We start from the raw sequence: 27,314 nt of genomic DNA on the forward strand, positions 1-27,314 counted from the left end.
CCATGTAAGTTCCTGTATTTCTGTCTCTTACTTCACCAGAACTCAAAATGAATCTTAGAAAACAGAGATATGAGGAGCCACAAAAAGGAGTCTCATGCCTTAGCACACAGACCATAGCCCCCTTGGACTCAGCCTTGAGCGAGTGGGAAATGAAAGTCTTGTGTGCATGGTTTTGCAAATGTGTGGGGCCACATTTCCCTGCATTTATCAGGGAAGATTTTAAGGAGCTATAGAAAGACAGAAATTCCTGATTCCAGACTATCATTATTTCGGGAGAGGATCGTCTGGCTTTGAGTTACAGGTAATGCACATTACAACAGCACCAGCATGCTCTGAAAGATCTCAGAAGATGAACACTGACAGCCTCTCCCTTGGCCACTCCCTGAGCGCATTCCTAGCCTTCCACTTTTGAAAGTATTTTCCAAATATCTAGGTAATGCCACAACCGTTTTATGACTCTAAAGTCCATCTTGCTGTATTGTATGAAAGGCAATTTTTTAGCTTCACTTTGAACTAAACCAACTTGTTTCTTTCAGTCACTGCCCATCAGCCACATTCTCTGCCATTGCTCACATCACACTTGCTGCTTTCCCCTGTACTCTTGCCACTGTGCACCCATCTTCCCTGAGCTTGGGTGCCCTAGTCTTATTCCAGCTGTAGCCTTGCCAATACTGAATAGTACTAAACTATTAGCTCACTTGTCTTGCTGATTATACTCCAGATTATTCCAGTATCATTCTTACTTTTTTATTCACAGAAACATGACGCTGTTGAGACAGACCTGGATTAATTTAATGCCATTAAACTTTCTATTTAATTATATTTAAATGGAATCTGGCATTAACGTGTTATTGATTTAAAAATTTTGTGATTCTTTTCAATATGTTTTATATGCAACTATACAGAGTGCAGCTAACTTCCACTGAATAAAATTATTAATATGAACCAGTGCTCACCAGTAACAAGTTAGTTCCTAATCGGTGAGTTTATCTGTGTAGCTGAAAATGCTTTATGAAAACAAGTATCAATTATTATTTCTATTTTGTAGAATTTATCTTCAGAGGGTTTTTTTCTTGCTTGATTTGCTGAGTGACAAATACTGCTTTGCCAGATACTCCATGATATGTTATTCCATGGTTTGCAGTTAGAGTTAGTGTTTCATGAATCAATCTACTTGACCATTATGCTTTAGAAATACTCCCACTAGCCTTTCTGTTGCACAAATGATTATTTAATGAGATGGGTAAAAAGGTAGCTTTTCATGGTGTTCCACAAAAATTGTCTTGGAGACACATTCAATGCTTTTGTTTCCCAATGCTTTTAATCAACATTCCAAATCCAGAAAGCCTTCCAGTCAACCTGGGAAGCACCAACCTGCTCCGTTCCCCACCCTTGCAAGGCAAGGAAATAGGTGTGTTAAATCCTAGAGGTACTCCTTAAAACACCCATACCTTTTTTTTTTTTAAGGCATAATCACTGTAACTCTTTCTCTTGTAGCTAATGCTGATGCTGCATATGTGCCACATCCACTATTGCTAATGCAAAAGTATATGCCATCTTAGCTTATTAAATCATCTTTGTCAAATTTTAGTCTCTAGAGTGTTAGCATATTAAAAGCTGTTTTATCCATAAGATGTCCTTTGTGTTTATAATTAACAAAAAGACCTGCTATTTGTGGTATTCAAAAATGCCTTATCAGTTCTTTTAATTTCATCAAACACCCTAATCCACAGATCATTGTCTTATTAAAATGTGTCATGTTGCTGTGAAGATTAAAAATCAGTGCCAAAGGTCAAACAATCATTATTTGAACAGCTGTAAGTTCCAAAGAACCATGACCCTTTTAAATATTTCAGATTTAAAAGGGGTTTTTTGGGTAGCAACTTTAAATACATAGTAATAACAATAGAATTGTGATCTAAAAGCCTTTTAATAACCTCTCATATGTCTTTTTGAAATGGTTCACTTACCTCCCAAAGCTAGTAGGCCACAGGTTAAAAAAATAAGATCGATTAATCAATTAGACATTGCTCTGTTAACTGTCAGGGTTGACAGCAGGTCTGTCAGCAGCCTGGCACTTATCGACGAAGCAATCGACATTGACCAGATTACAGTATAACCCTGAAAGGAGGAGAACACACAGCATGCAGAGGAATGGGGGCAACTTTCAGACAGGAAGAAGATGGAAGACAGAAATGGACTTCCTGTACTTTCTGCAAATCAGGATGACTCGACAAAACCTGTGTTTACTATTTTGCAACCAATCCTGGTGTGTGTATACATTAAAGTACCAATAGCAGGACGACATGTGTATAGCCTGATGTATGTTTATATGAAAGGCATTAATAGAAAGCTGACATGTGTGATGTGTGAAAAGTATAAATGTTTGCAGCCTGTTACAATAAAGTGATTACAGCCTTCTTGTAATCCTGTCCCTGCTTTGAAAGAAGATTCTATGTCGCTCTACCCATCCTAACTTTAACAGCGACACTTAACTGTTTCTCATCATTTACATATCCTTATCGATGTATGCATGTAGGTGTACTGTTAGTACGAATACAGATATACTACAGACAGATGAAACTACTCTGTAACCAGAGTTAGCTCTAGTCCAAATACACTGCTGTCTGTTGTGTTTCCTACAGTGATATCAGTGGCCATTTGGAACAGATGCTGTATGTGCATGGTCAGTATTCTGTGATACAGTCAAACTAATTAAACCAAACTCAATCCCTGTGTAAATTCACTCAATGGGATAGACAGTCAGAGCACATGGAATTGCACTTGTTTGGTCTCATGACTGGAAAATTTCAGGGGCAAATCTACATCTGGCATTAATTGGTAGCTCATTGCTTGTGGTTTTTTTTTTTTTAATGCCACTGTATCTGTTTTCTGTGCTATAATGAAACCAATATATGTTCTAAACCTTAGAAATGTGTGTGTTACTTTTCCACCAATAAAAGTATTTTTAAGAGAGGGTTGTATCAACATTATTTTAAACTGTATTACATACACCAGGAAAATGACCTTTTAATCCAGTTTATCAGAGGTGGAAAATGAAACATATTGTGTTTGCCACACACAGCCCCACAGTATCTTCCTAGGATTACTAAAATGGCATCAAATGTCACATCTGACCCAACCTCTCCACAGTCTTGAAGACAAAGTATATGACTACCATTGTCCAGCAAGATATCATTTCCCAGATCCAGGTTTGGCATTCAGGTTATCTTAATAGCTACTGCTTAGCATAGCTACAAAAGGAATCACCTTTTACTTCACCACATATTCCTGAAACAAATCTCAGAAGGCAGATGAAGAACAGATGCAAACCAGCAGAAAAGGAGCCCTCCCTTTATTGCAATAAGGAAACAAAGACATCAGAGCTACCCTTACAGCTTGCGTATTTATTGAACAAATCCTACTAAAATAGCTAAAATACATTGGGTACTTATAGTGCATTATTAAAGATCACGTTACAAAAGCCTGCATTTTCAGCAGTACACAACAACTATACATAAATGCCACGACTGCTGAATATTACTTCTTGCTCTATATACAGCACAACAGACGTATCTAATCTATTGGAAAATAAAAGGTATAAGGAAAGGGATACAGAAAGTGGGGAAGGTAAAGAAATCTAGGAAGTGCAGTGCATGCATTGGTATTTAACAGTCAGAAGCTAAGACAGTTCAGAACAAGGCCTGCCCTGTAAAAGGAAGAGCTAAAAGACAGAATTATATAAAAAATTAAGGTGGGCTTTCAGACTGTGTCTAACACAACAACACTCCATGAGTAGATGGTACTGCTTAGTTTTGTGGTTTGTGTTATTTTGTATTGATAGTAGTCTGGGAGCAAGAACAAAAATGTAAAGTCCACATGTTGACAGGACTGTGGAAATGTACCCTTCCCCTTTAGGACTTCTCCTCCCAGAAATTTGCTGTATTTTTCTTACTATATCCCCTATTTTTTGGATTTGAAGAGGACATTAAAACTTGTCCCTTCTTTTTAAAAGGCTTGTAAGAAAAAAAGACAAAAATCAAGAGACTTTGAGAAGTTGGTGGAAAATTATTGCTCGTCTTTCTCCATAAGGTGGACAGGAGTCAGAAAGGAGATTTTATGTAAATTACAGTTTTGTGATTGCTCCCACTGTAACTGCATGTTTGTGAGTGGACACTGATAGGGAATCAGTTCCTCACTTGTATGCTATAAGTAGTTACTCACCTACAGCACTGAATAAGAAAGCCACACTGAAGACACAAGTAAACAAGTCAGTCCAGTCTAAAGAACAACATTCAGAAAAACAAAGTACCAACACCTTCTCAGAACATGGAAATAAAAAATAACTCCATCAGAGCTACCTTGCCAAGGAGCATATTTAAAGTCCAAAATAGCACCATTCATCAGTGTCTCAAATCCCGTGGCAGCATCACGATCACTTACCACAAGGAAACCATGAGTTTCATACTACTTCTATACATCAAAAGAGTACATGGATAAAATATAGAGATATACAGACAATCAATGAAAATAAACTACTAGGCATGTTACATCTAAATGAAAAAAGGGGGACTCTCAGCCTCTGCAAGAAGCAGTTCAGGTTGGTGGAAATGGAGAGAGCTGTTAACCAGTTTCATGTGAGCTGTGGAGTTTGAGTAGTGGAAGACATTGTTGTGGTAGAACCAGGCCTGAGGGCCCACCTGTAATGTTTGTAAACATGGATTCACAGTGTGAAATTCTGAGAGCTTTCGCTTGAGTTAGAATGTTAAAAACTAGTTTTTATGGTACACATTTGTCCACTGTTATTCTCTAAAGCAAGGCTCAGAGTCCCATAGTTTCTTCTTACACTTGATGATTTACACAAAAACAATCCCCAAGATATGACACCATGACCTCATCAAACCCATACACCATATGTAATACAAATGGAGAAATAATGTTTAATAAGAGTAGAGGTAATTGATTTTGGTGAAGTGGCGTCCATAGCCATTTACTGGAACCAGGCACTCCCCTTCCACCTCACTTTTCTTGCGATTCACTTCCTTCGAGATGGGGAGATTCCCCTGTGGAGATGAAAAACTGGTATTAGCTGTGCTTCACAGAAGTCTGTTTGGTGGAGTCACCCCTTCTCCTACCCTAAGGTTTACACAATTCCCCAGCTTTAGTTGAGAATTAAACATCTATCAAACATGACTGAATCACCTATAAATACTGATGTTATGGAGAGCAAAGGATTGCTTGAAAACCAGGCAATTCTTTCACCATCTGAGAAAAACATGTCACTTGAGGATGAATGAGTGTGTCCTAGCAGCCAAAATGCAAGGGTTGAGCCAGGAACCACCCTCCACTGCTGAACTGGGGAATCTGGACATCTATTGCAGTTTGGGAGGCCTCAGCAATCCAAGAAAAGTCACTGGGAAAGAAGCTGTGGAGCAAGAACCCCTTCTTGCAGGTCATCCTTACAATACTCCTCAGAATTACTTTACTCACTTTTGCCCAACCAAGCCATTTCTATGCCCTTAATAACAGCTGAGGCAGCTTAGGTCTAAACCTGCACCAGCAGGTGCTGTGTGTGCAGGAGTTCTGGCACACAGCCATGGCTGAAAATGAGCAATTATCTGTTCCGCACATGTGAAGCACAGAAGGCAGACACAGGGTCTCAATACCGTAATGTAAAACTCAGAGCCATGAATTGACAGGCACCAAGCCCCTTTGGAAATATGGCTTAATACCAACCAGTGTAACCAAAACTTTAATGTTAATGGTATTATCTACCAATATATTCATTTGTTTGCTTGTCTTTTTTGAGCTCCAAGTTCCCTTTTATGGATCCACTTGATCTCCAACTTGACCTCCAACCTAAAAATGCATCTTATTTATGAAAGACCATCTTAAGTGAACTTTTTACAGCTTAGACCTCTTATCTTTAAAAACCTTACTGCTTAAGCAACTAACATATACTAATAAGTCACCTCCCTATATTAATCCATTGAAAAGAGCACACTAAAGACCCTGCAGTGTGTTTCTTGTTCTGGACAAGTAAGAAGATGATGGGCCATATAAGCCAGCTGCCTCAGAAAGACCTTGTTTAACAATACATATTAATTGTGAATATTCAGTCAAGCATTTAAATATATATTTCAATTTAAGCCTTAGAATGAAGCCTAAAGGCTAAGCGTGTGCCTAAAGTACTTTGCTGATGTTATGCCACTATGGGTTCTGAAACAAAAAGAATTTGTTTAACTAGTAATATATTGTAAGTATGGAAAAATAAATTGGTGGGTTTTGTGTTTAAGAGATTAGAATTGTAAAGGTGTTTTATTGCTCATATGGCTTTGGACATGTCTGTGACATAAGCAGAATACTTCTCTTTGTTAAAGAAATTGTTTTCTTCAGGTTCCATTTTTTCTGATCTGAGAGTTGTAAATTTATGAATTAGAAATTGAACACATGGCAGTTCCACAATTACCAGTAAAGTGCAATTTTCAGCAATTTTCCTTTCCTGGCTCTTCAAAGTCAGAATTTTTGCTGGGACGTCCATACTTGCTACATTTATTGTGCTGGGAATTAAGTCACCCCATGGCTCCCCCACTGCCTTTATCACAGTTTACAGGATAAATTCTGCATTTAGGTAGAAGAAATCCTCATGGGGTTCTGCACTGCACATGGTCAGGAGCAGTTCTCAGGTTGAACACAGAGCAAAATCCCTTGCTCTCAGTGACCTCTTCCTTTGGGGCATCCAGAAATGGAGAAAAAGAGCAGATTTTGTACTGCATATGTCAGTACATATGCAGAAGGGCTCTGAAAGCCAGGGAAAGAAGTAGGAGTAGAAATATACTTTTGCTGGAACCAAACTGGGGACTTTATAAGTATTTCAAAATTAGAACATACCATTTAAATTTTAGTGACTGCACAAACATGTTTTCTCACAGGACTCTTCCATCCTCATGATAATATTTTTACTTTTTCTTTTTTTTTAAATAAATTTGCTACTTATGCATCACTTACAGGATGTGAGAAGAAAACTAGAAACTTACAGATGCAAACGGGCGCACAGACCAAAGGTCTGGGCAAATTTCCAAAAGCATTGTGTTGGGCAGTTCCTTTTCAGCTGTAAAAACAATCTCAGTCCTGAAATTTTGCCATATAATCATGAGATAAGAAGTCCCATATGACTCTCTTAGGTCTAGAAATAAATTGTCTTTAAGAACTGTATCCTTTTACATTTGTAGATTGCATGAAAATAATAATTTTAAAAAAACACATCACTTTTATTTCAAATAATAGTTTTAAAAAATCTATTAATTTTACTTTATTCTTTTAGCAGTTGAGGCCTTTTGACATTGAGTAGGTAAAACTGCTCAGCTGAAGGACTGAAAACTTTGTGCAGTTTTCTTCAACAATTTATCCTAATTAATTTTATAGAACAAATGAAAAAAAATTTCTAAAGACATACAGATTCTGTCGAAGTTGATACTCTGCTGGAAGCTGGATTGTGTGCAACTAATATTCAAGTTACTTTTGAAGGTCAGTTGTGAATTAAAATTTGGAGCTGGTTCTAAAAGCTGGTCCCTGTATAAGCACATGTCAAATATCTTTTGAAGATTTATATAAGGGGTAGAAAAAAACCACACTGTATTTAAAAAGCAAGAATCCAATGATTATAAGGGGAAAAAGTATAAAATACCTTTTGAATAGTTGAGAAACTGTTATCTGTTTATATAAACTTTTATTTTAATCTATGTACAGCACAAAACTGCAGCTATTCAGAAATCCTATATAATGCAGCATTGCTACTAACTATGCTGCACATAATTCACAGCTTCATTAATGTGTTTCAGGAGTAACTTTAATGATGAATGAGAAGTTAGTAAAGCTGCTAATTTGAAATTTTGAATAAAACCCATCTAGTTAGCACACAGCTGATTCACAAAGTTAGCAAATTCACTTGATGCAAGTATGACCATATGCAGCAAATACTCTGGCATTGCTATCAGCCTATTCAGCTGAATTTTTGGAATACTGTGGCTGTTAAGAGCGGCAGTACTGCCATATATGTTAGTTTGAAGACTGACATGCTGGCACATGAGTCTGAAAATAGCAGACTACAAATAGCTATAAAGTTTAGAATTTCCTTTACAGAGAAAAAGTGCGGAAAGTACAGTGTTATCCAGATGCAATAACAGCAGAGTTTTGTTAACAGGGAGCTGAAGTCTAGCTAATAACTTAAACTTAATCAAAACAATTTTCCATGTGCTCTCTTCAGTTTACCACATGATCTCTTCTTTACTTACTTGCTTCTTTTTTTTTCCCACCCCGCAGATCTTGAGTCAGTAATGAAAGGGAATATGAAAATAAAACATGTACATTTTGTGGTTCTGAGTAACTGCTATACTTTTGCTATGCAGATTTCATATCATATCCAGTTTCACATTTATGAAGCCAGCAATGGTAACAGAATAAAAGCTTATGAATCCTGTCACTTCTAAAGATGTGACAAGCCACATCTTCTGCCTGTATGTTGGGATAGTCCTTGTCAAACTCAGATGAAACCTGCCATGCTTTGTATGGTTGTTACTTAACAGGTAAAGCACAAGCAAAAAACTTAACAAAAGATAAACAACACCACACGGTTCCTCCTTCTGCATTTTCACTGACATTTTCATCTTCATTGCTAAGAGAGAATTGCAAAAATTAAGCATTCAAAACTCAGATGTCAAGCCTGTAAAATCATGAGACAGGCTCAAGAAATATGAGCTCTTGAAAATTATGTTTTCCTTCTGGTGTGTAGCCAGCACAAGTCCATGTTTTCTGCAAGCCTGAAGGCTAAAAACATAATTTTAAAATGAAAGCTAAAATCTTCAGTTAACTGCCTGGAACAAGGAGCCAAGGCTTTAAGAAAAACAGAGTAACATAAGACTCATGATGAAATCATGAGAGCTGGCTACTTTCTCAAAGCAGTCATAAAATGAAATCCATTGAACTTGCAATTTAATTTTTTTTCAGAAAACTTTCATCTTAGTAAACTGTTTGTTATATGAAAGAAATTACATAAATAACTTTACCTTTGGAAATCCCCCATCCCCTCCATTGGCTGGAAAGATTTTCTGGCTTACCCAAGTCATTGACCTTGGTTGATAAACCTGTAGTGACATAAATATATACAAGATCTTACTAACAAAGAGACATTCATTAAATGCAGTAAAGTTGTGTTCATATGATAGATCACACTACTAAAACCAAGTTTAATGTTAGTTGAGCTTGGCCCAGAGACCTAGCTGTGTTTAACGCTTAGTACATATTTTTTGTAGCCACGACAACATCTGTCCCTAGAGCATTACAACTCTACTGTTTATGACAATCTGCATTCAAAAGGCTGTTTGGAAAAAAAAAAAAAGAAAAGTGTACAGGATGCAATGTTTTAAATATCTTTAAAACTTCTGTATAAGAGGATGTCCATACTTTTAAACTTACTGAGGATATTGTGAGACAACATGCCCATTCTCTTCTTCCAGAAGTCGCTGGTAAAAGGCTATTTAATGAAGTTCATTACCTTTGCTGATGACTGCAGCAGACGAGCAACACACCTTTGATAATCCTTTCGCAATGAACTGTGAACTAGAACTTTCTAAGATCATTGAAGAAGCTATAATTCTATGTTAGCACCCTGTATTTTGCATGTTAAAAAAAAATCCAACAAATTATAAGATACATACAATAAAATAGCTGGGAGCAAGATTCAATGTCTATAGAAAAATTTTCCTATGGAAAATGGGTAAGATCCAAAGCTGTCTACTGACTACAGTGGGAGATTAGAGTGAATAAATGCTAACCTGATGCACCTCAACTTCAGGATGAAGATCAAAACATCCTTCATCTTGGTCTCATGAAACACTGAAGTGGTGAACTACAAGTTACATACAATACTGAAGATCTTGAATTTATTTTCCTCCTGGTTCTTTCTTGTGGGCCTTTGGCATTTGGTGAATTGAACTCTTTCTGCGCAATATCTGGATGTCTAACTGTCAATATGTTGAGCTGACTATTAAAAATTACACCATTCAAATTTGATTGCACTTTGAGAATAAAAACTTGTATTGTCACTTAAATAACTGGTGGACCAGTTTTACTCACCTGCTTACTGCCGTACATATAATGAAACAAGAGGAATGATTTTATATCTGTGGAGATGCAAGTTCACTATAAGTTGGCACAACTGGACTAGTTGTAGCTTAGAAAAATAATCAGAAGATTACTTAAATCATCTTTCCAACAGAAAGTGCTGAATTCTACTGTAAGGCAGAAAACAGAGATGGGCACAGAGCTCAAGGCAATACCTGCTTTCAGACATTCTCCCATGATTTTCTGCAGTCCAAACCACAGTGCTTTCTCCCAGTTAAAGCAACAGATTTGATTTCATACCCTAGTTTTCAAGCCAGTTAAGCCCTCTGGGTATGTCTGACATAAAATAATTAATACATAGGACAGGGCACTATGTATTACACACTGTAACACAGTGTGTTAATGTTCACACTGAATATTTGAAACACTTGAATAAAAGACACCAAGTTCTCTAGTTCTCTAGTAGCTATTTATAACAGCTGATTACCCATTCTGCAAATATGTCTTGGTTTTATTGTGTAGTGGTATTTTTTGTGCGAAAACTCATGGTGGGAAGTAGCAATAGGAGTTCAGCTCTACCACAGGACATGCATGTTCAAACCAGCAAAATATACAAAAATGTATATAGGAGGACAAAATAAGCATCAGAATACAGTATTAGCCATTATGATGGATATGACCTTCTCTATTTTCCATGGAGCCTGAGATATACTTAGATTAGTCCATAGGCCATATTAATAATTTAGTAGGAATAGAATGAGCACTTGAAGTCAAATGACAAAATAAAAATCCTCAACTTAAATTAATAAAAACTTAGAGGAACTGCAGTTTAAGGGTGGGAATGGGACAGGAGGGAAAAGCTGTAAATTGTAAGATAAACTCACAATTATGCTCCAGGATTAAAAAAACCAAGCACCAAAACCAAACACCACAATCAAAATACCCTACACAACCCCCTGGTTACCTCTCACAGAAATTTTCTGTAAAGAAAAAAGACCATAATGTCCCATTTTCTTAATATTTCTTCAAAACAATTACTGTGGCCCATACTGGTAGATAATAATCACATGGATATATTCCGCATGCAGTAATTGTTCTGCTACGAGTGTACCAAAGTTGTGAATGGACAGCCAAAGAACTTTAAGTATCTGACTTGGGAGCAATGCAGAAAGAGAATCATGGTTTGGATCCTGACTTAGTGGAGGAAGATTCTGGAATGGAAAAAAAAAAATGCTGGTATAGAAAAGTCTACTTAAAACTTACTACAATCCACCAGGAAAAAAATGAAATAAAAAGCAAACCATGAGGTCTTGCTGTGCTACATGCTTTATAAATGCAGAAACTACTTAGATGTTCAAATATACTGATAACTGGGGTGTTAGAAAAACAGAGCAAGAACATTTAGTTAATTACAGCAGCTCAAAACAACTGATAATAATGTTGCAAGATGAGCTATAGGGAGAGGAGAAAGTGCAAAGCAATGTTCCATTACAGAGTAGGATGTAAGGGTTACAATATTCCAGCTGTTAGCATAAAGCAAACACTTCTAAATAAATGTTTCCATTGATACACACCAAATTGTCATTTCTTAGTACTTCCTGTGTGATTATTATGCAAGTTCAGGCTTGGCTTAAAAAAACAAAGCTGTCATGATTCAGAACAGAATTACTGAGCTTTAGGAGGGACTGAAAACTGAAGTTACTGCAAATCTACACAATGTATAAGAGTCACACTCTGACTCATATTGATGGCCTCAGTATTTGATAATCATTAATTAAAAAGTTAAGCTAGTAAACTTCATCCATAAATTATCAGAGTGGATCATCCCTAAATGTCTGACTAACAGTGTTACCCTGCTGGGATCCTGCCTTCCTGGCAGAACATGTGACATGCAAAACCATTTGCTCACAGTTAGAGAAGTCAGGGGGAAAAAACCCACTGATCTGGGAAGAGCTGTTTGAGACTGTTCTACGGTAGCATGCAATTCTGCCTGGAACATTGAGGCCAACTTGGAATTGGGAATGATCTATTAAGATTATATTTTCAATTCTGTGGCCTTCAGTCTCTTGAAAGGATATAAATTATAAAATTTAGTGTTAAAGAAAAAGCAAAAGGGGAGCAAAATAAATGCCCAGTCTATTTATGAGCTCTTACAGCATCCAGGCTCCAGAACTACTTACTGATACTTTTTCTTTCAGAAACAGAAGGATCTCCAGAGTCATCTTTTCTCTTTTACCCAACAGACTGAGAAACTCTTGCTATTGCAAAGACTCTGTTTTACCAACATTTCAAAAATTCAATTCCTGTTCTTCCATGTTAAGCCATGTCCTCTTAAAGAGCAACAGTAGGGGAGCACAATCTTTTGCCCAGCTCTAAAACAGACACACAAAATAATTTAACATAGCTGGACTAAATATACTGTATCAGTCACATAAAAATGCTGAAATTAATTTCTTGGTTCCCACTCTTCATTCCTAGTCAGTAAGAGCATCTTTCAAACATTCACATAGATTCATCAAGAGGGGAAAAAAACCAGATTTACAGCATGCTAAACTTAGTAAAATGAGCATTCTCCTAATAATATTCCTGAAGTTTTTATAGTTATGAAACAATTAAGAAAGCCACTGGAATTACTTTTTCTATATTTCCTACTCATCCCCCCTGGTGGACCACAGCAGAATTCCTGTTCTCAAGTCTCATTCAAGGCTTGCAGTGGTATTGAACTGCAGTCAGAGTTTTTTAACTAGAAGTTTATTGAAGACCAACTGCTCTGAGCAAATCAGCAACCAGCTTTTGTGAAGTTTCAGATAACTTCTTTGTCATATAAACCAATTTTTGGGGGCAGGGGAGGGGGGAAATGAAAACAAAAAGGAAATTATGACAAGTACACTAGAAATTCATAATTCCAAATAAAAGGTAATCTCTAGTAGTTCTGCAGTAGCTTGTAGGAAAGAAAAAACCAAACAAAACCAACCAACCAAACAAAAAACAACCACCAAAACTATAAGGAAAAGATTTCCTGTATGGGTTAGCAGTCTAACAGCAGACACAGAAGGAACAAGGGACTAAAACAAGAGGCGTGTGTGGAAAAGAAGGAAAGAAAGAAGTGTGCTCTTTCTATCTGCAGCACTAAAATGACACTTGTGCAGCTGTGAGAATTGTTGCTCTGTGTGTCTGTAGTGCCTAATCCGGAACAGAGAGAGGCCATCCTCTTACACTGTTCTCCTAAGGATGGGTTGCATAACCAGAAAGGAATGCTACTCCTCCTTTCTGTACCTGTATTTCTTTCAAGTAGTTAATGGATTTTTGCACCACCATTGCTCTGTGTTGCAATGACACAAATCAATGAAATTGAGCTACTCAAGGAACATTTGCAAATTATTTCCTTTGTGGCTGGTCTCAGCGCCACTGAAAGTGTCCAGAAGATTTTCTTTCCAAATTAAGACACTATGTAATTTCTTTTTTGAAAAATTGTAACATAGTTGCCTGTGAAGTTTAAACAGTTATAACTTTGCCTTTTTAAAAAAAAAAAAAAGTTTCTTAGTTACCAGCTGGTTAGAGCTGTATATCTACTTTCCCCAGCACATCCTACCATGAAGTTCTCAATTCCCACAAATGCCTCCCACTGCAGTAAAAAGTTCTCTTTGTAACCAAGGTCCCACAGTCACAATCTAAAAGCATAAACAGACAATCTTACTCCATCATGACTTGAACACCAAATCAATAGTTTTGTTAATGAAAACCTCACTAATTAATTTTAAACAAAACTGAAAGGAATTCTTTTGCTAGAATCAATGCCTTGCTTCTAGTGCTCCCATCTTCAGTAGTTTATTTTTAACACTGCTAGGAGAACATTATGAAAGCATATAATATAAATGTCCACATGTTCCAAACCTAGCACACAAGATTTAATACCTACAGCTGAATGGTTGCTGCTTCTTGAGAGTTTAGTTGGGTGGCAGTGTGCTCCCAGACACTTTTTATTATCTGAACTTTCTGCAGAGGGCAATGATAAGGCCACATCAAGCGTGCTCATCATTACTCCTTGTTTCAAAGAGTCCTTGAAGTTTTGATGAACCTTTGTTGTACTGAAGAAGCTGCACACAAGATCAAATGGGATAATGCTATTGTGATAAGCTGACTGAAAAAGGCTCAGTGAGGAAGCTTTCCCTGTTGAAACATCAAAAACCACAAGCTGCCCAAGTTAAAATGCAAGTTAAATACCTTAGTTTAATTAGTTAAAAATGCTGTGGTTTAACAGGTGTGAGGATTGTCAATTTTGCAAACTTGTTAGCTTTTTTGACTGGCTCTGCACCAAAAGTGTGAACCTGTGGTAGAGGTGCAGTGGCAGTTACCCCAAATAATCTGATTTCATGTTTTCAATACACTGGCAGAGCAGCAAGTTTTTCTGTCATCCCTGTTTTCCAAATCAGCGTCATGAACATTAAAAAATCAAGGTGAAAAAAAAATTAATTTACAAGTGTTTCAGTTGGTTAATTCCAGAGTAAAGAAAGTTATATAAATGGTTTGAGAGAACTGATGAAGAATTATATGATGATTCTCCATCTGGATGGGATTGTTCCAAGTGTCCCACCTTTTTGGTGAGACTTTACCTGTCATTACAGTGATAATTAATACTTAGCATCAGCAGAATGTGACAGGACAACTGTACACCTGAATTTGCCTTTGACTTCTCTGCATCAGCATCCTCTGATGCCTTTGCCTTTTCATGGGGAAAATATTAGTGCTGCTTTTTATTCCTCCCCATTTGATGACTCAAACTCACAACCACATAGAGATGAAAAGACCTAAATGAGGCAAGTATGCTTTTCCTTGCATCCCCCTCTCCACACCGCACATGAATTATAAAGTTTATTCATTAGGGGTTTTTTTGCAATTCTTGTTCATCACTTCTGCAATTTTTGTCAATTTCACAGAATAAAGTGTCATTTGCTTCTTCCCTACACAGCATAAGGAAGTGACCTTGGAGGTAGTTTTTCTAGATTTTAGTAAAAAACTTCTCATTTAAACCAGTCTTCATCTATCATTTATTTCATTGTTCTTAAGGTCTCCATTTTTCCATTTACACTGAAGTGTCTGCTTGTATGTAGTGTCCTACCTTGGGTCATCTGTATCATCTTCTTCAAAGAATTCACTCCTGTCCTCATCCGTCTTATACAAGTTGCATCTTTTATATATGTACTTAGAGCATCCCATGACATAAAAAAGAAAATTGTCTGAGGGACTGTGCAAAATTTTCTAAATCATGCTTCTAAGACTAATGGGCTCTACTGCTGCAGAGTCCCTTGCTGCAGGAAAGGATGTTGGGTAGATAGTTTAGAACTCTGAACTTCGGTGTTCAGAGCAAGCACATTTTCCACATCTCTTACATGACCACTAGTCTCCAAAACTGGGTGAGTATGGTGTTGAGGAAGGGGGCAACACAAGCTGATCAAGCTTGTGTGTAGAGTCAGCAGACTTCTGCCCAATTCTTTATCTGGTAAGAATCCTAAACTGAAATTTTAGCTGTCTTCTGGCATACATGATTGAATGAGATTAATTATAGAAAACACTTTCTAATTTTCCCTGGAGAGGAATTCATCCCACACTACCTGAACGTAATGCAATTTTTAGGCAGAGAGATCAATTTGCAATAGTCAGATGAATCTGGCTTCTGTGCTACAAGTGCTGTCATTCTGCTTTTTTATTTCATTAATATGCAAAAATCATTGCAAAGCACTGTTAATGTTTATCATGCATGCAAAGAATAAGAGAAAAAAAATCAAATGTTATATTGTGAACACTGTCATAAATGCTCCTCTAAATTCTGACTGAATTAATGAATTTTAAAGATACTGATTACCAGAGTATTGCACTCCTTGGAAGAGAAAGAAATGCATTTATTTCAGAACAAAAATAATAAATAAATTTATATTATATGGAAAGTTCCATGAAGCAATAAAATGGCTGCAAATCACTTTATTCCTCCGGTAAATTTCTGTGCATGTACTCTGAGATCATAAAACATCACAGAAATTACAATAAGCAAATGAGAGCCCTCCAGAAAACTGAACTCAGAGCCCAGTACAACCCATCATATTTCATCTGTTCGCCTCTGTACTACAGTGGTCCTTTTTGTTGTTTCACTTAACATTCAACACACAGCAAAATAACAATAACAAACCTGAGAATTAAAACAATGTTCAAGTTCTCAGTCAATTGCATAGGAGTTTGTAATTTGCTCTTCAAGGGCAATAAGGTAGAGTTTAATTAGTAACTATTTGCATCTACACCTAATGGTGACTGCAGAACAAGATGCATGAGCAAGTCTCTTGCTATAAAATCAGGTGAACACACAGCATGGCAGCAAAATGCTGGACCAAAGGCTGCATAGTTAAATTTTTCAGTAGTTTCGTATTCAACATTGACAAATTACTTGAGCAACAGAGGAGGAAGAAAAAGAACATGGTCACAGGCCGAGCAAAAGGTTCATTTAGTCCAGTCTCCTCACTCCATTGAGTTTTAATCTTAATAGAAAGACCACAAAAAAGGCCATTAGGTAATCATGAAGAAAGAATAAGAACAGTCAGGCCAGAATAGTGCTTCTCCTGTGTGCCCTCTCAGACCTAGCCCTGCAGTTTTGGGGTACACAAAATGTATACACCAAGCAGACTCAGAAGTGTTTCCTTTTTTAATTTTCTATAAATTTTCTAAATGAATGGCCTGAATACTGTAGCTTACAGAAGACTCAATAGACTGTTTTGGACTGAAACTGCTTTTCTCACACATACCAGAAAGATAACCAGCAATCCAAGCGATGCTGTTCCCCAAGCAGAGGCAAACTCGCTGCCTCTGCCTCTGAGATGCCAGCCCCTTGACCAAGCAGCATGTTTCAGGCCAGCATTAGGAGCCCCAGCAGTATTCTTGGAAATGGGAGACAGAATCACATTGTACAGCCAGTACTTACCTCATTAAAAGGGTTGTAATAACCACAGATGATTGTAACCAGTACTTGAAAGCATTATGGCACATTTACCTGAAGTCTCCATATTATCAGCCTCTAGTACCATCTAATGGAACTAAGTGCTTTTCCAGATACAAAACTACAAAGTGTATCATGTGTGCACTGTAGGCTGAAAGTAACAAAATGTCTGTGCATTCTAGGACTCGTATAACAGAAACACACAGGTAAAGAACTTTTGCTGCCAAGTATTCTTTCTGGGGTTTTCCAAGTTGCCTTATATAATTACTTAGCTGAGAAATTAAGGGTAAGAACACATACCAACATTTCCACAGGATTTTCTTTTGCCAGCAGGAATAGAGTTATGTAAACTCATATTCTTTTATGACAGAGATTTAGGTACAGTCATGTGAAAATGAAGAAGGAAAATTTGTTCCTCTCTAACCCAGCCTTTCTGACTAACTCTGTGGTGCCAATGTGTGCCTTCTAAACATCAGTGCTGGAACAGTTCAGTTCTTTCTGATAATGTACATATTAAGCCAAGGCTTAAAACACACAAATTTCTTATTACTTTTTTTAACTTGGTCCCACATAAATATGCTAAGCTAGTAGACAGACAATCAGATTAGTGTTAACAAAATTGATCCACAGACACTTCTTCCTGTAGGATGAGAAAATCCTACTTATTCTGAGGGTGTGGGGGGGGTTGTGTGTTTTTGTTTTGTTTCATTTTTTCTTTTTTGTTTGTTTGGTTGGTTCTGTTTGGTTTTGGTTTTGTTGTTTTTCGGTTTGAGGGGTTTTTTTAATGCAGTATTTACAGAAGGAAACATCAGGAATCCTCCCAGCAACATGTACATAGGGATTCATTCAGTAATGCTGCTGTGAATTTGCCAGATCAGAAGTGCAAACTGAATTGCATGTAACACTGAAACAGTGACTCATACTATCATTCTACTTTAAACACTTGAAAGTAACATTCTTGCATCTTTCTAGATCACACCCTCAACCAATGTGGTTTAATGAGGTGAAAAAATGTTTGAAATAAAACCAAAATACAAATAGTTAAAATATTTTTTATTAAAATATCCTGTGATAGCCTTAGATCGCAAGTCTTAAAAATCACTGTCATGACTGTAGTGTTACAAGGTATATATACTAATTCTTATTTCTGATTTTCCAAGATTTCAGCCTTTGAGAAAAGAGTTAGTAAAGCTTTTTCCTGGATCTAGTATTATGCAAACCTCCCATTCCATGTGTCAACACAGTTCTGTTCAGATAAAGTATGCTGGGGCATAGTTATAAAATTTTAGCACCCAGAGTGTAAATGTTTGTGACTGAGTAGAAACATGTATATACAAGTTTTCTGTCTTTTAATGTACATATGAGCTGTACCACAGAACTATCCCTACTATCTATAGCTTTGGGCAAATATTACTTCTTTTTAAGCCCTTCTTTTCTACTCATAATCAACTAAAATTGTGTTTCCTGCTCAGTTGAAGAGGTGACTTGATAGAAGTTTTGCAAAAATCATTTTGTATTTCTGCTTATAAATTTTATAAGCTGGAAAGCTTTAATTCTCCTAAACTTTTCAGGAATCAAGTAACACTGAGCACACTGTACACAATGTATTCTTCATACACAATACATAAGCATAATAAAAAAGCACAATATACACATTCAGATGGCCAAAACTGCTAGCTTTCACCCCCAATCAAATTTTCTCAACCAAATTCTACTCATGTTACACATGAACAGAAGAGGGTCTGATACAGTTCCACAGGTCCTATGCAGCTCTGAACTACCATAAAAGAGATTCCAGTTCCTGTGCCAGGTTTGGTAATAATCAACAAAGTATGAGTTTTTTCACACCAAACCAAGAGCTGCATTTGTCCAGTGTGTGCTGTGTGTGTCTAGAGACATAATGTCTCATTCTAGTATCTTGCTCTTTTTAATTTTTTTTCCTCAGAGCATATAAAAGGTTCCAAATAATGCCTCTGCCAGACCGATTCTAGGCTCCATTCTCCACAGATAACCCTAGAGTTATGAAGAGTTATTCTAACCAAGGTGAAATCATTTCACAGGTACAGAAATTTACGAAATGTAAAAGACATCTGTATGTAACTCCCTGGAAAAAGGTTTATAATGACTAAACTGGGATGAAATCTTAAACATAGACTTTCTTTCATAAATATCTTCATCTAACTTAAATTTTGTTATGAATTTCCCTGTAAACCCTCTACCCCCTTCTGAAAAAAAAAAAATAAATTAATGGAATTATGATTCTTTTCAACCAAATGCAGGTTGTCACTTCTTTCTCTCTGACTTAATGAAGAAGAGCTTTTCTCCCAACTGTTTTCACTCTGAAAGGTCACCATCCCATATTTCTCTTTTTTCCACAAGTAAAACTATAAAATGCAGAGAATGTAAACTACAGAATAACCTCAGAACAGATGCAGTTCAGGCAAGGATATACTACGGGAAGCATTCGGCCCAAATGACCTACTTCTGGGGCCTTTTTGCTTTGGGATGACACAGCTGTACTGCACAACACCTAGCCTGGAGATTCCAGATCATTGGTGACTAAGAAAAAGTCATCTAACGGTAATCATCTAATGGTGGTAAGTCAGAATTAAATTAATGATTTGCTCTAGGTTATCTTTTGTTTATTTTCATGTGGGTCAGAATTAAATTATTAAGGATCTGTTGACTGATACACATTTTTATTAGTACTGTCAGTTTAAATTCCTTAGCACCTGCAAGGCAAACCCTCAAAACTGAACCTGAAATCCAGAAATGAACCACAATGTGAGATGAAAAAACACACCTGAGTGCTTTAGAAGCAAACAAACAGATCTCTTTGTCAAGTGTCTAAACTGATGGTATGATTTCTTTCTTTAAAAACAATCATTTAGCATTAATAAATAACCAAAAAACCCCACCACAAACAGTAACCTGTCCCTGGTTTTGCTAAGAGCCTTCTTTGAGGTCAGAGAAAACTGGAATTAAGACTTCCTTACCCTCTGAAAAGTTCCTTTATTTCAATGGTTGGATCACTTGGGGAAGAAAAAATTTTTAAAACTATTCTTTTTTCTTCTTTTTTTAGTTAGAGTCTGTTTTTCCACTTGAAATAGCACTCAATTTTTAGTTTATATTTTATGTCATTCAGCACTTCCCATGAAGGTGGTGTACAGAAATTCTAGCATTTCAGATGGAAATAGTACTTAAACACCTCAGGATTTCACGCATTGCACATAAATATAAAAGACTCTTTCTCCCTTAAGGTAGACACTTATGGAAATATATGCACAGGTTAGAACAGATCCTCAAATGGCAGGTGTTCTTGTGTAAGATGGCTCAAAATGTCCATGAATTAATATTATAAGAAGGTAAGAAAGTACAGTCTTCTGCCTATTTCTCTTTAAATTCAAGATGTTGTTATTATACAGCTCCAAGAAAGATTGATTAATTAACCAGGTATGAGGAAATTCTAATTCCAAGTCTAGAAAAAGAAGCAGTATTGGAAACTAGTCTGTTAAATTATTTGCTTTTACTTGTAAACTGTTTAAGAAACATTTTTTGGAAAAAGAACATTAAGAAACAGTAAGACTGAAGTTAAAGCAAGAATTCATTTGTTCTCACTTACCAAGTTCATTAGAGTCCTATACTCCCAATTTTAACTGTAAGCTTAACTAAATAATTAATGAACTTCCAGTTTAGCAAAGAAATAAGCAAGCCATTTTCCCCCATTTTTAGAGGTTTATCGCAGTCTGGTGAATCCAACAGCTGAATTTTCACTGACCAGTGAGAGCAGAACAGAGCCTTTGTATATGCTGTGATATTAAAAACAAAGTAAACACTTTCACCATTACATCTTTCAGCACAGAGAGTGTTGATATGTGAAGAAGAATATTTTCTGCAAATTAGTGTGGCTAGGGAGATATTTGCAATTAATACAAGAAATATGCCAAAGACAAGTGTGTCCATTACTGCAAGAAAAGTATGTCAGTGGTCTGGTTTAGAATTACGTTCAGTGTTAGTGTGCCGGAAGTGAAGGAAAGGGAAAAAGAGGTGGTGGTAGGAGAAGAGGTTCTGCCTAGAATCACATCTTAAGTAACCTTGCAATTTGGGGCAAAACCTAATCTTTCTTACATTTTAATTCTGATCACAAAAAAGAAGTTGAACTAGGCCTTTTCTTGACAAATAAAAAACTTTTAGAAACAGCTAAATGAGATTTTTATTTATGTTACACTGCAAAACAAACAATAGGACTAGACAGGTGGGTAATGACATTTTATTTTTTGCATTTGGATAGCTCTAATTTGTATTTTTTGTTCTAGTCCAGAGACTGGTTTAACAAAACTTATTCCATTGACTACTACAGGAACCTTGCTAGATTTACAGAACCATCTGCTGGTAAAAATCAGCAGCTATTTTATGCCTAACTAGATTTAAAATAATCTTTTGTTCCATAGATAGGCATATATTGCGCATAGCAGCCTGCATAGCATCTAAAAATGTGGGCTGATTGTTACCTTGGTGTTGGTAGGAAAACAGTTGCCTTATCCAATATTCCAGAGTTGTGTGAACAACATGTATTTTAACATGATTTCTATTCACAGTTTAAGTGAATAATTTCCCTTTTAATTCCCCACCCCCATCTATTCATTTATACACAGATGATCAAAGCACTTTGATGAAAGTAGATTCCAGAATAGACTAAAACTCCAGAATTTGCAAGTTTATTTTTGCAGAGAGAAATTATATAAAACAAGGAGCCAAAAACAAAAGCAAAGCCTTTATAACGGAGTATGTATTTGCTTATTTTAATAATCCCCTCTCCCCCAGAACCAGACATGGTAATATTAATGCAAGAACCAGACAAGGTTAATATTAATGCAATTAATTCAACCCAATCCTAATAAGAGTATGTCCCTGAGAACCTCACATTTTGGAAAATATTCTGTGTTAATGTATGTCCTATGCAATGATACTTCAAGCATTTCTCCATACAAATTAACAGGTGTTTGGCCACCATATTATAACGTAGCACCCAAAACACATCACATTTATGTCAGGACATATTTTGAGATATGCTCCAAGCAATAGTTGCACCTTCAATCAAGAATGTTACATGATAACAAACCATCTAAACTAAATCTGCCTATTTGGAGCCCTTTTTCTGCAAAAAAAATATTATCTTTGTCCTGCTGATGCTGAGACAGTCCTTTGCAGAGAATACCATATTTAGATGTATAACGTTTCATCCTTAAAATTGGTTGCTTGTCAGCAGCAGTATCTCAGAGTTCAACATATGGGCTTTTATCACTAAAGACAAACACAACACTGAAGGAAATGGGTTATTGTTCAATAAATACATTCCCACCAAGTGCCTGTAAATTCAGTCAGGTTTGAGGCCTAGCCATTTTTTCTGAAAGAGATCTGTGTCACAAAGAAATGTTAACCTTCTGAAAACATTACCAAATAAGAAAATTTAATTTGCCTCTTAAGTACTTCCCTGAAAGACTAACATTAAATATGTTTCATTTACTCAGTGCAATGACCTATTTATTTCTTTTTTGGAAGGAAGGTGTCAAAGTTGACATTATTGGATATTGTTTTGTCTGCATATATTGCTACATGTGTTATGATGTGTATTTTTCACAGTAACCTAAACATTTCTTGTTTCAATTAAATAAGCTTTACTGCACAAAGAAGGATTTCAGATTTTTATTCAAAGGTTGCAAGAAAATAAAAGATCCAACATAAGGAGGTTTTCAGAGTACATCAGTTACTGTATGGCAAATCCCCATAGCCTCAAAAAGTCATATTTATAAATGTGTATCAGGAACAGGGAAATAGTGTTTGTATTTATACAAAAAAAAAATTGATTCTGTGCTAAAGCAACTGATTCTTACCATTTTTAGATTCTGTTAAGTCTTGGGATTGCAGTTTCTCTCAAGTAGCACAAGGAGAACAATCTGAAAAATTAATTAAATTAATTTTAAAAAAATTTAAAATGGAAAAAAAAAAGTAACTCCAACAGTCACCATATTTAATAGATATTTTTTTCCAGCCTAACAGTGAATGAACCAAGTATTAACTTCAATAGTTAAGATTAAAGTCATGCAAATTATTCTAACCACATAAATGGTTATGTATCATGCATTTCTGCACTTCAGTGGTCTGTAGGTTTAAATATAGGACAAAGGAATCCCTGGTACCTGGATTTGCAGAATTCTATGCTATTCTTAGCACTCAGTACATTTCTGAAGAGCAGTATACCTAATGGCTAACACAGGCAAAAATCAGTCAAGAGAACAAAAAGCTGTCACTGTATGCTTACAGTAATTGCGGTCCATTGTTCCCAGGCATTCTACAAAGTGTGGGTTTTTGCAATCAAGGAACAAGTATAACACAATGTAACGGCCCAGAGACTAGGTATTTTTGGAAATGGCACTGCATTATATAACCTCCAGTTTTCTCCCTCTCTCTCTGTTCCACAACCCCCCTCTATTTTAAACAGGGAGAGAAAAAAAGAGTAGATCCTACCTCATTTACCTTAAATTATCACTCTCTTAATTGACTAAATTTGTAGCATACCTCCTTTATCAGTTGTCTTATAATGACAAAAAATTTAAGTCCTCTTCTATTGATTATATATTTCTTACCTTTAGCGTGTATGTATGAAATGTAATTAGGTATGAGTCATATGTGTACACAAACACACACATACATACTGGATTAAAAACTGCAAACTCTTATATCCATAAATGTACATAGAAACGTTTGAAAGAAAGCAGTACATCATTATATGTTCAGTAAAATATGGTTTGTTTTGGTTTTGTTTGGCTTTTTTTTTTTCTCAGAAGAACCACCCAAAATTTAACTGCTGCAGATGCAAAAACACAGAAGGCTGTTGCAAGAATGACTGCTTTCTAAAAATAAACCCCAGGAGCCTGAGAGGAATCTAGTGTCAGGTCGGAGAAGAGGGAGATTCGTTTCACAAGGAGAAGAAAGGAGATGCTAAACCTATCCTAGAGCCTTGCATGCATGCTAACAAAGCCAAGTGCATTAGGTTCAAAATACGTTTTGGTGTTTGCAGAGTGCAAAAGCAAGAAAAAAGGAAAACATTATAGAAAATCACTGCTCATCTCCCCTTGCATGTGTGCGGAAAAATCCACAGCCTAGAAATCCAGCCTTAAAGCATAAAGACAAAGAGTTAAAGACATATACTGCACGTTTTCTCATCTTCTTGTAAAAAGACTGTTTGGAAATGTGCACGGAGAGGGGAAAGCCAAGCTGCAGCAAAGTCCGGCTAAGGACAAAAAGAAATGAAAAGAAACAGAAAGAAGCAGAGAGAGGAAGGGGGGAAGGGCAGGGGGGCAGGGAAAGAGAGAGGGGATTAATTTAAAAAAATAAAATTCTGTGGATTGGAATTGCATATACTTACAGACAAAAGCCCCCGGTCCCTGCTCACTTTCTGTCCTTTCTACATGATCTGAAACACAAATGTGGATTAAAAAAGGGCAGCATGCTACAGAAGGGAATTTATAGTTGGGGGAGTGGAGAGAGGGTAGGGGGTGTGGGTAAGAATGACTGCACCTCTTCCAAAGTGCAGCCTCGGAGAAAAAAAGAAAAAAGGGGTGGGGGTGGCTGGGGGAAAGTCTCTCTCTCTCTCTCTCTCTCTCTCTCTCTCTCTCTCTCTCTCTCTCTCTCTCTCTCTCTCTCTCTCTCTCTCCTTTCCCTTTCCCTCTCCCTCTCTCTCGGGCTGGGTTTTGCTTGCCAGGGCTGGTTATACTGAACAATGAGCTAATTCTGATGGTAGCTGGCCAGCTGCCAGCTCCATTCCCCCCCCACACACACCGCCTTACACATACACATTCCCCCTGTCCGCCCGCCTCCCCCCGCACGCTGCTGCAGCGCCAGACTGCTTAGTCTGCAATAATCCGCAGCCCCGCGGCCCGCCCTTTCCCGATGTCTGGGAGCCGCGGCCGCTCTGCGGGGTGCGAAGTCGAAGGAGCCCCCGGGACAGCCGGTGACCTGCTGTCTCCAGGCCATCCCGCACCCCCAGGGCGATCCCGCCCTCCCCGAGCCATCCCGCACCCCTCAGGCCATCCCGCACCCCCTGGGCGGCGGCCAGGGCGGGCGGGGAGCGGGGCCAGGGCGCTGCGCAGAGGCGCGGAGGGGCGGAGGGATGGAGCAGTGGGAGGGGGAAGGCAGGGAGCAGCCACGGACTGTAATAATAACCCTGCAGCGGCTGCAAAGGCCATCTGAGGAGAAAGGGGAGGGAGATGGAGGCAACCGCCCGCCTGCCGCTTCGCCTCGGCTGTGCCTGTCTGGGAGGGGAAAAGATGGTGGGCGGGGAGGATGAGGAGCGCCGTGGCACGGGCGGGGCAGTGCGGTACTGCTCCGGGAGCCCGGGGAGGAGGGGCGGGGGGGCGCAGCCGGTGGCCCGGGCTGTCCTGGTCGTGCGGGGCTGTGCCGGGCACGAATGCGGGGACAGATGCGGGGACACCGCGGGGAGGGAGCGCAGGTTCGCCCCGCAGTGCTGGCGAGGGCACTCGAGGAGTTCTGCCGGGGCTGTCACGGAGTGGTGGCACGGGATTGGCAGCAGCGATGTCATACGTTGTGGGAAACATTCCCGCAAGCATGGGACGAGGGGCGAAGACAGCCGAGCGAAGGATATCGTCGCGACACAAAAGACCCCGCGAAGGCTCTCCCCGCTGTAAAGGCACCTGAGAGATGGTGCGGTGTGGGCACAGTGTAATCAATCTCACCTCAAAATGCTATACGACAATATATGGCTTAAAAGAATAGAGAAACGCATGCTGAGGTTCCCTGATACCCTGCAGGTTATGAAGGCACCTTCCTCGGGGTTAATAATGCCCAGGGCAAGAGTGATTAAAATGGTGTGAAATCATATGTGATGTGGGCTAATCGAAGATTAAACCTTGTCTATCAGGCCTGGGTTATAAGCAACTAACTTTGTTTTTCTAATCCACTTGTGTTTAAGTCCCCATGAAACTGCATTATTCTATGGTCTACGTAGGATTTCCATTTGTTGAGTGGAAGCACCTTGCTAGCAGGTCTCTGCACCTTCCTGACCAGCTACTATACCTTTGGGAACGCTTTGCAGGCCTGCCATTTTAGGGAAAATTCAGCAGCTGGAAGGGAGGAACATGGGACATAAGCAGCCCCTGATATTTAAACCTCTGGTAAGCTGTTATAATAATTCTAAGTTTAGTGCAGAAAGATCAGATTATTCGCCTCAAAAATACAGTTACTACTGCTCATGTCTGTTCAACTGCTTACCTCCTCCATAGATTTCACTGATCAGCTGTCAGGACCGAAATACAGTAGAGTTTGTAAGTTTGAACTTTATCTTGAGATAGTGGGGGGTTTTGTTTGTTTTGTTTTGTTTTTTCTGAATAATAAATATTGGCCCAGTGCAGGTAGCAGTCCTTCATGGTATACAGTGGGTTCTGTCTAGTTTAGGTGTGTTGCAAAAAGAGATTCTTGCACCCAGTGTGCAAAAGGCTGATCATGCGCAGAGTGGAGGTATTTGATGTACTGGCAGTTCTGCACAGAAAGGGGCACTGGGTGGCAAATCCACAAAGACAGCATCACAACTGCAAAAACTTTTTACTGTTTATACTGTTTAGCAAACAAAGGCATTAATGTTCCTTGGCTACAAATTACCTAGTTCTCTTATTAAGCAGTATTCTATTTTCTGTTGGCTAATGATTCTCTCACTTCTCATGTTAATTAGTCTGCTTGTTCAGTCTTTCTCTTTGTTTGAGCCCGTGGATTTCTTGGGTTGGTGGCCGTGAGTCAGTGGTCGCAATCTGCTCCTGCTGAAATTACCTTGTACCCAGTCGAAGCTGATTCAGCACAGTTGCTGGGTTGTTTTTACTAGTTTCTTCCTTATCTTAGGGGTTCTGCCAAATATCCTTGTGGCCTGTAAATTCTGCCTTCCCTGTGTCCACTTTCAGTGGTACAACCTTCTTCCCAAACTCCCTCTAGGTCTGAGATCATTGGAATGTGTCAAGACTTAAGGCAATTCTACCAACAAGTCATTTGTCTTTCCAACACTTGGACATCACGTAGAGCTTGTTCGCTGTTTTCTGTTTCATGGATTAAACCTTTCTTGTTCTTTAGGCTTGAAAGTCCACAAAGATCAAACATCAAAGAACATCCTTTCTTTAAAAAATGTTAACATATTCCACATTTT

At 38.0% G+C, this 27,314-nt stretch overlaps 1 protein-coding gene across 3 annotated transcripts; it reads right to left on the reverse strand.

Moving 5' to 3' along the window:
• Positions 1-3,387: 3,387 nt before the first annotated feature.
• Positions 3,388-25,224, reverse strand: NREP (neuronal regeneration related protein). 3 transcript variants are annotated; one of them, XM_051782715.1, is made up of 5 exons: positions 25,206-25,224; positions 24,534-24,581; positions 22,999-23,061; positions 9,066-9,143; positions 3,388-5,063 (listed from the first exon to the last, which is right to left on the reverse strand). In XM_051782715.1, exons 3-5 carry the CDS (start codon positions 22,999-23,001, stop codon positions 4,941-4,943), a joined length of 204 nt encoding a protein of 67 aa, XP_051638675.1. In that variant the 5' UTR covers positions 23,002-23,061; positions 24,534-24,581; positions 25,206-25,224; the 3' UTR covers positions 3,388-4,940. The 3 variants fall into 3 exon arrangements, with proteins under 3 accessions (XP_051638675.1, XP_051638674.1, XP_051638673.1); XM_051782714.1 differs by lacking the exon at positions 25,206-25,224 and adding an exon at positions 25,187-25,205; XM_051782713.1 differs by lacking the exon at positions 25,206-25,224 and adding an exon at positions 24,686-24,813.
• Positions 25,225-27,314: the final 2,090 nt, after the last annotated feature.

Source organism: Manacus candei, unplaced genomic scaffold, assembly GCF_025592945.1.
Source record: "Manacus candei isolate 608988 ecotype Guabito, Panama unplaced genomic scaffold, ASM2559294v1 h1tg000016l, whole genome shotgun sequence".
Classification (NCBI taxonomy): domain Eukaryota; kingdom Metazoa; phylum Chordata; class Aves; order Passeriformes; family Pipridae; genus Manacus; species Manacus candei.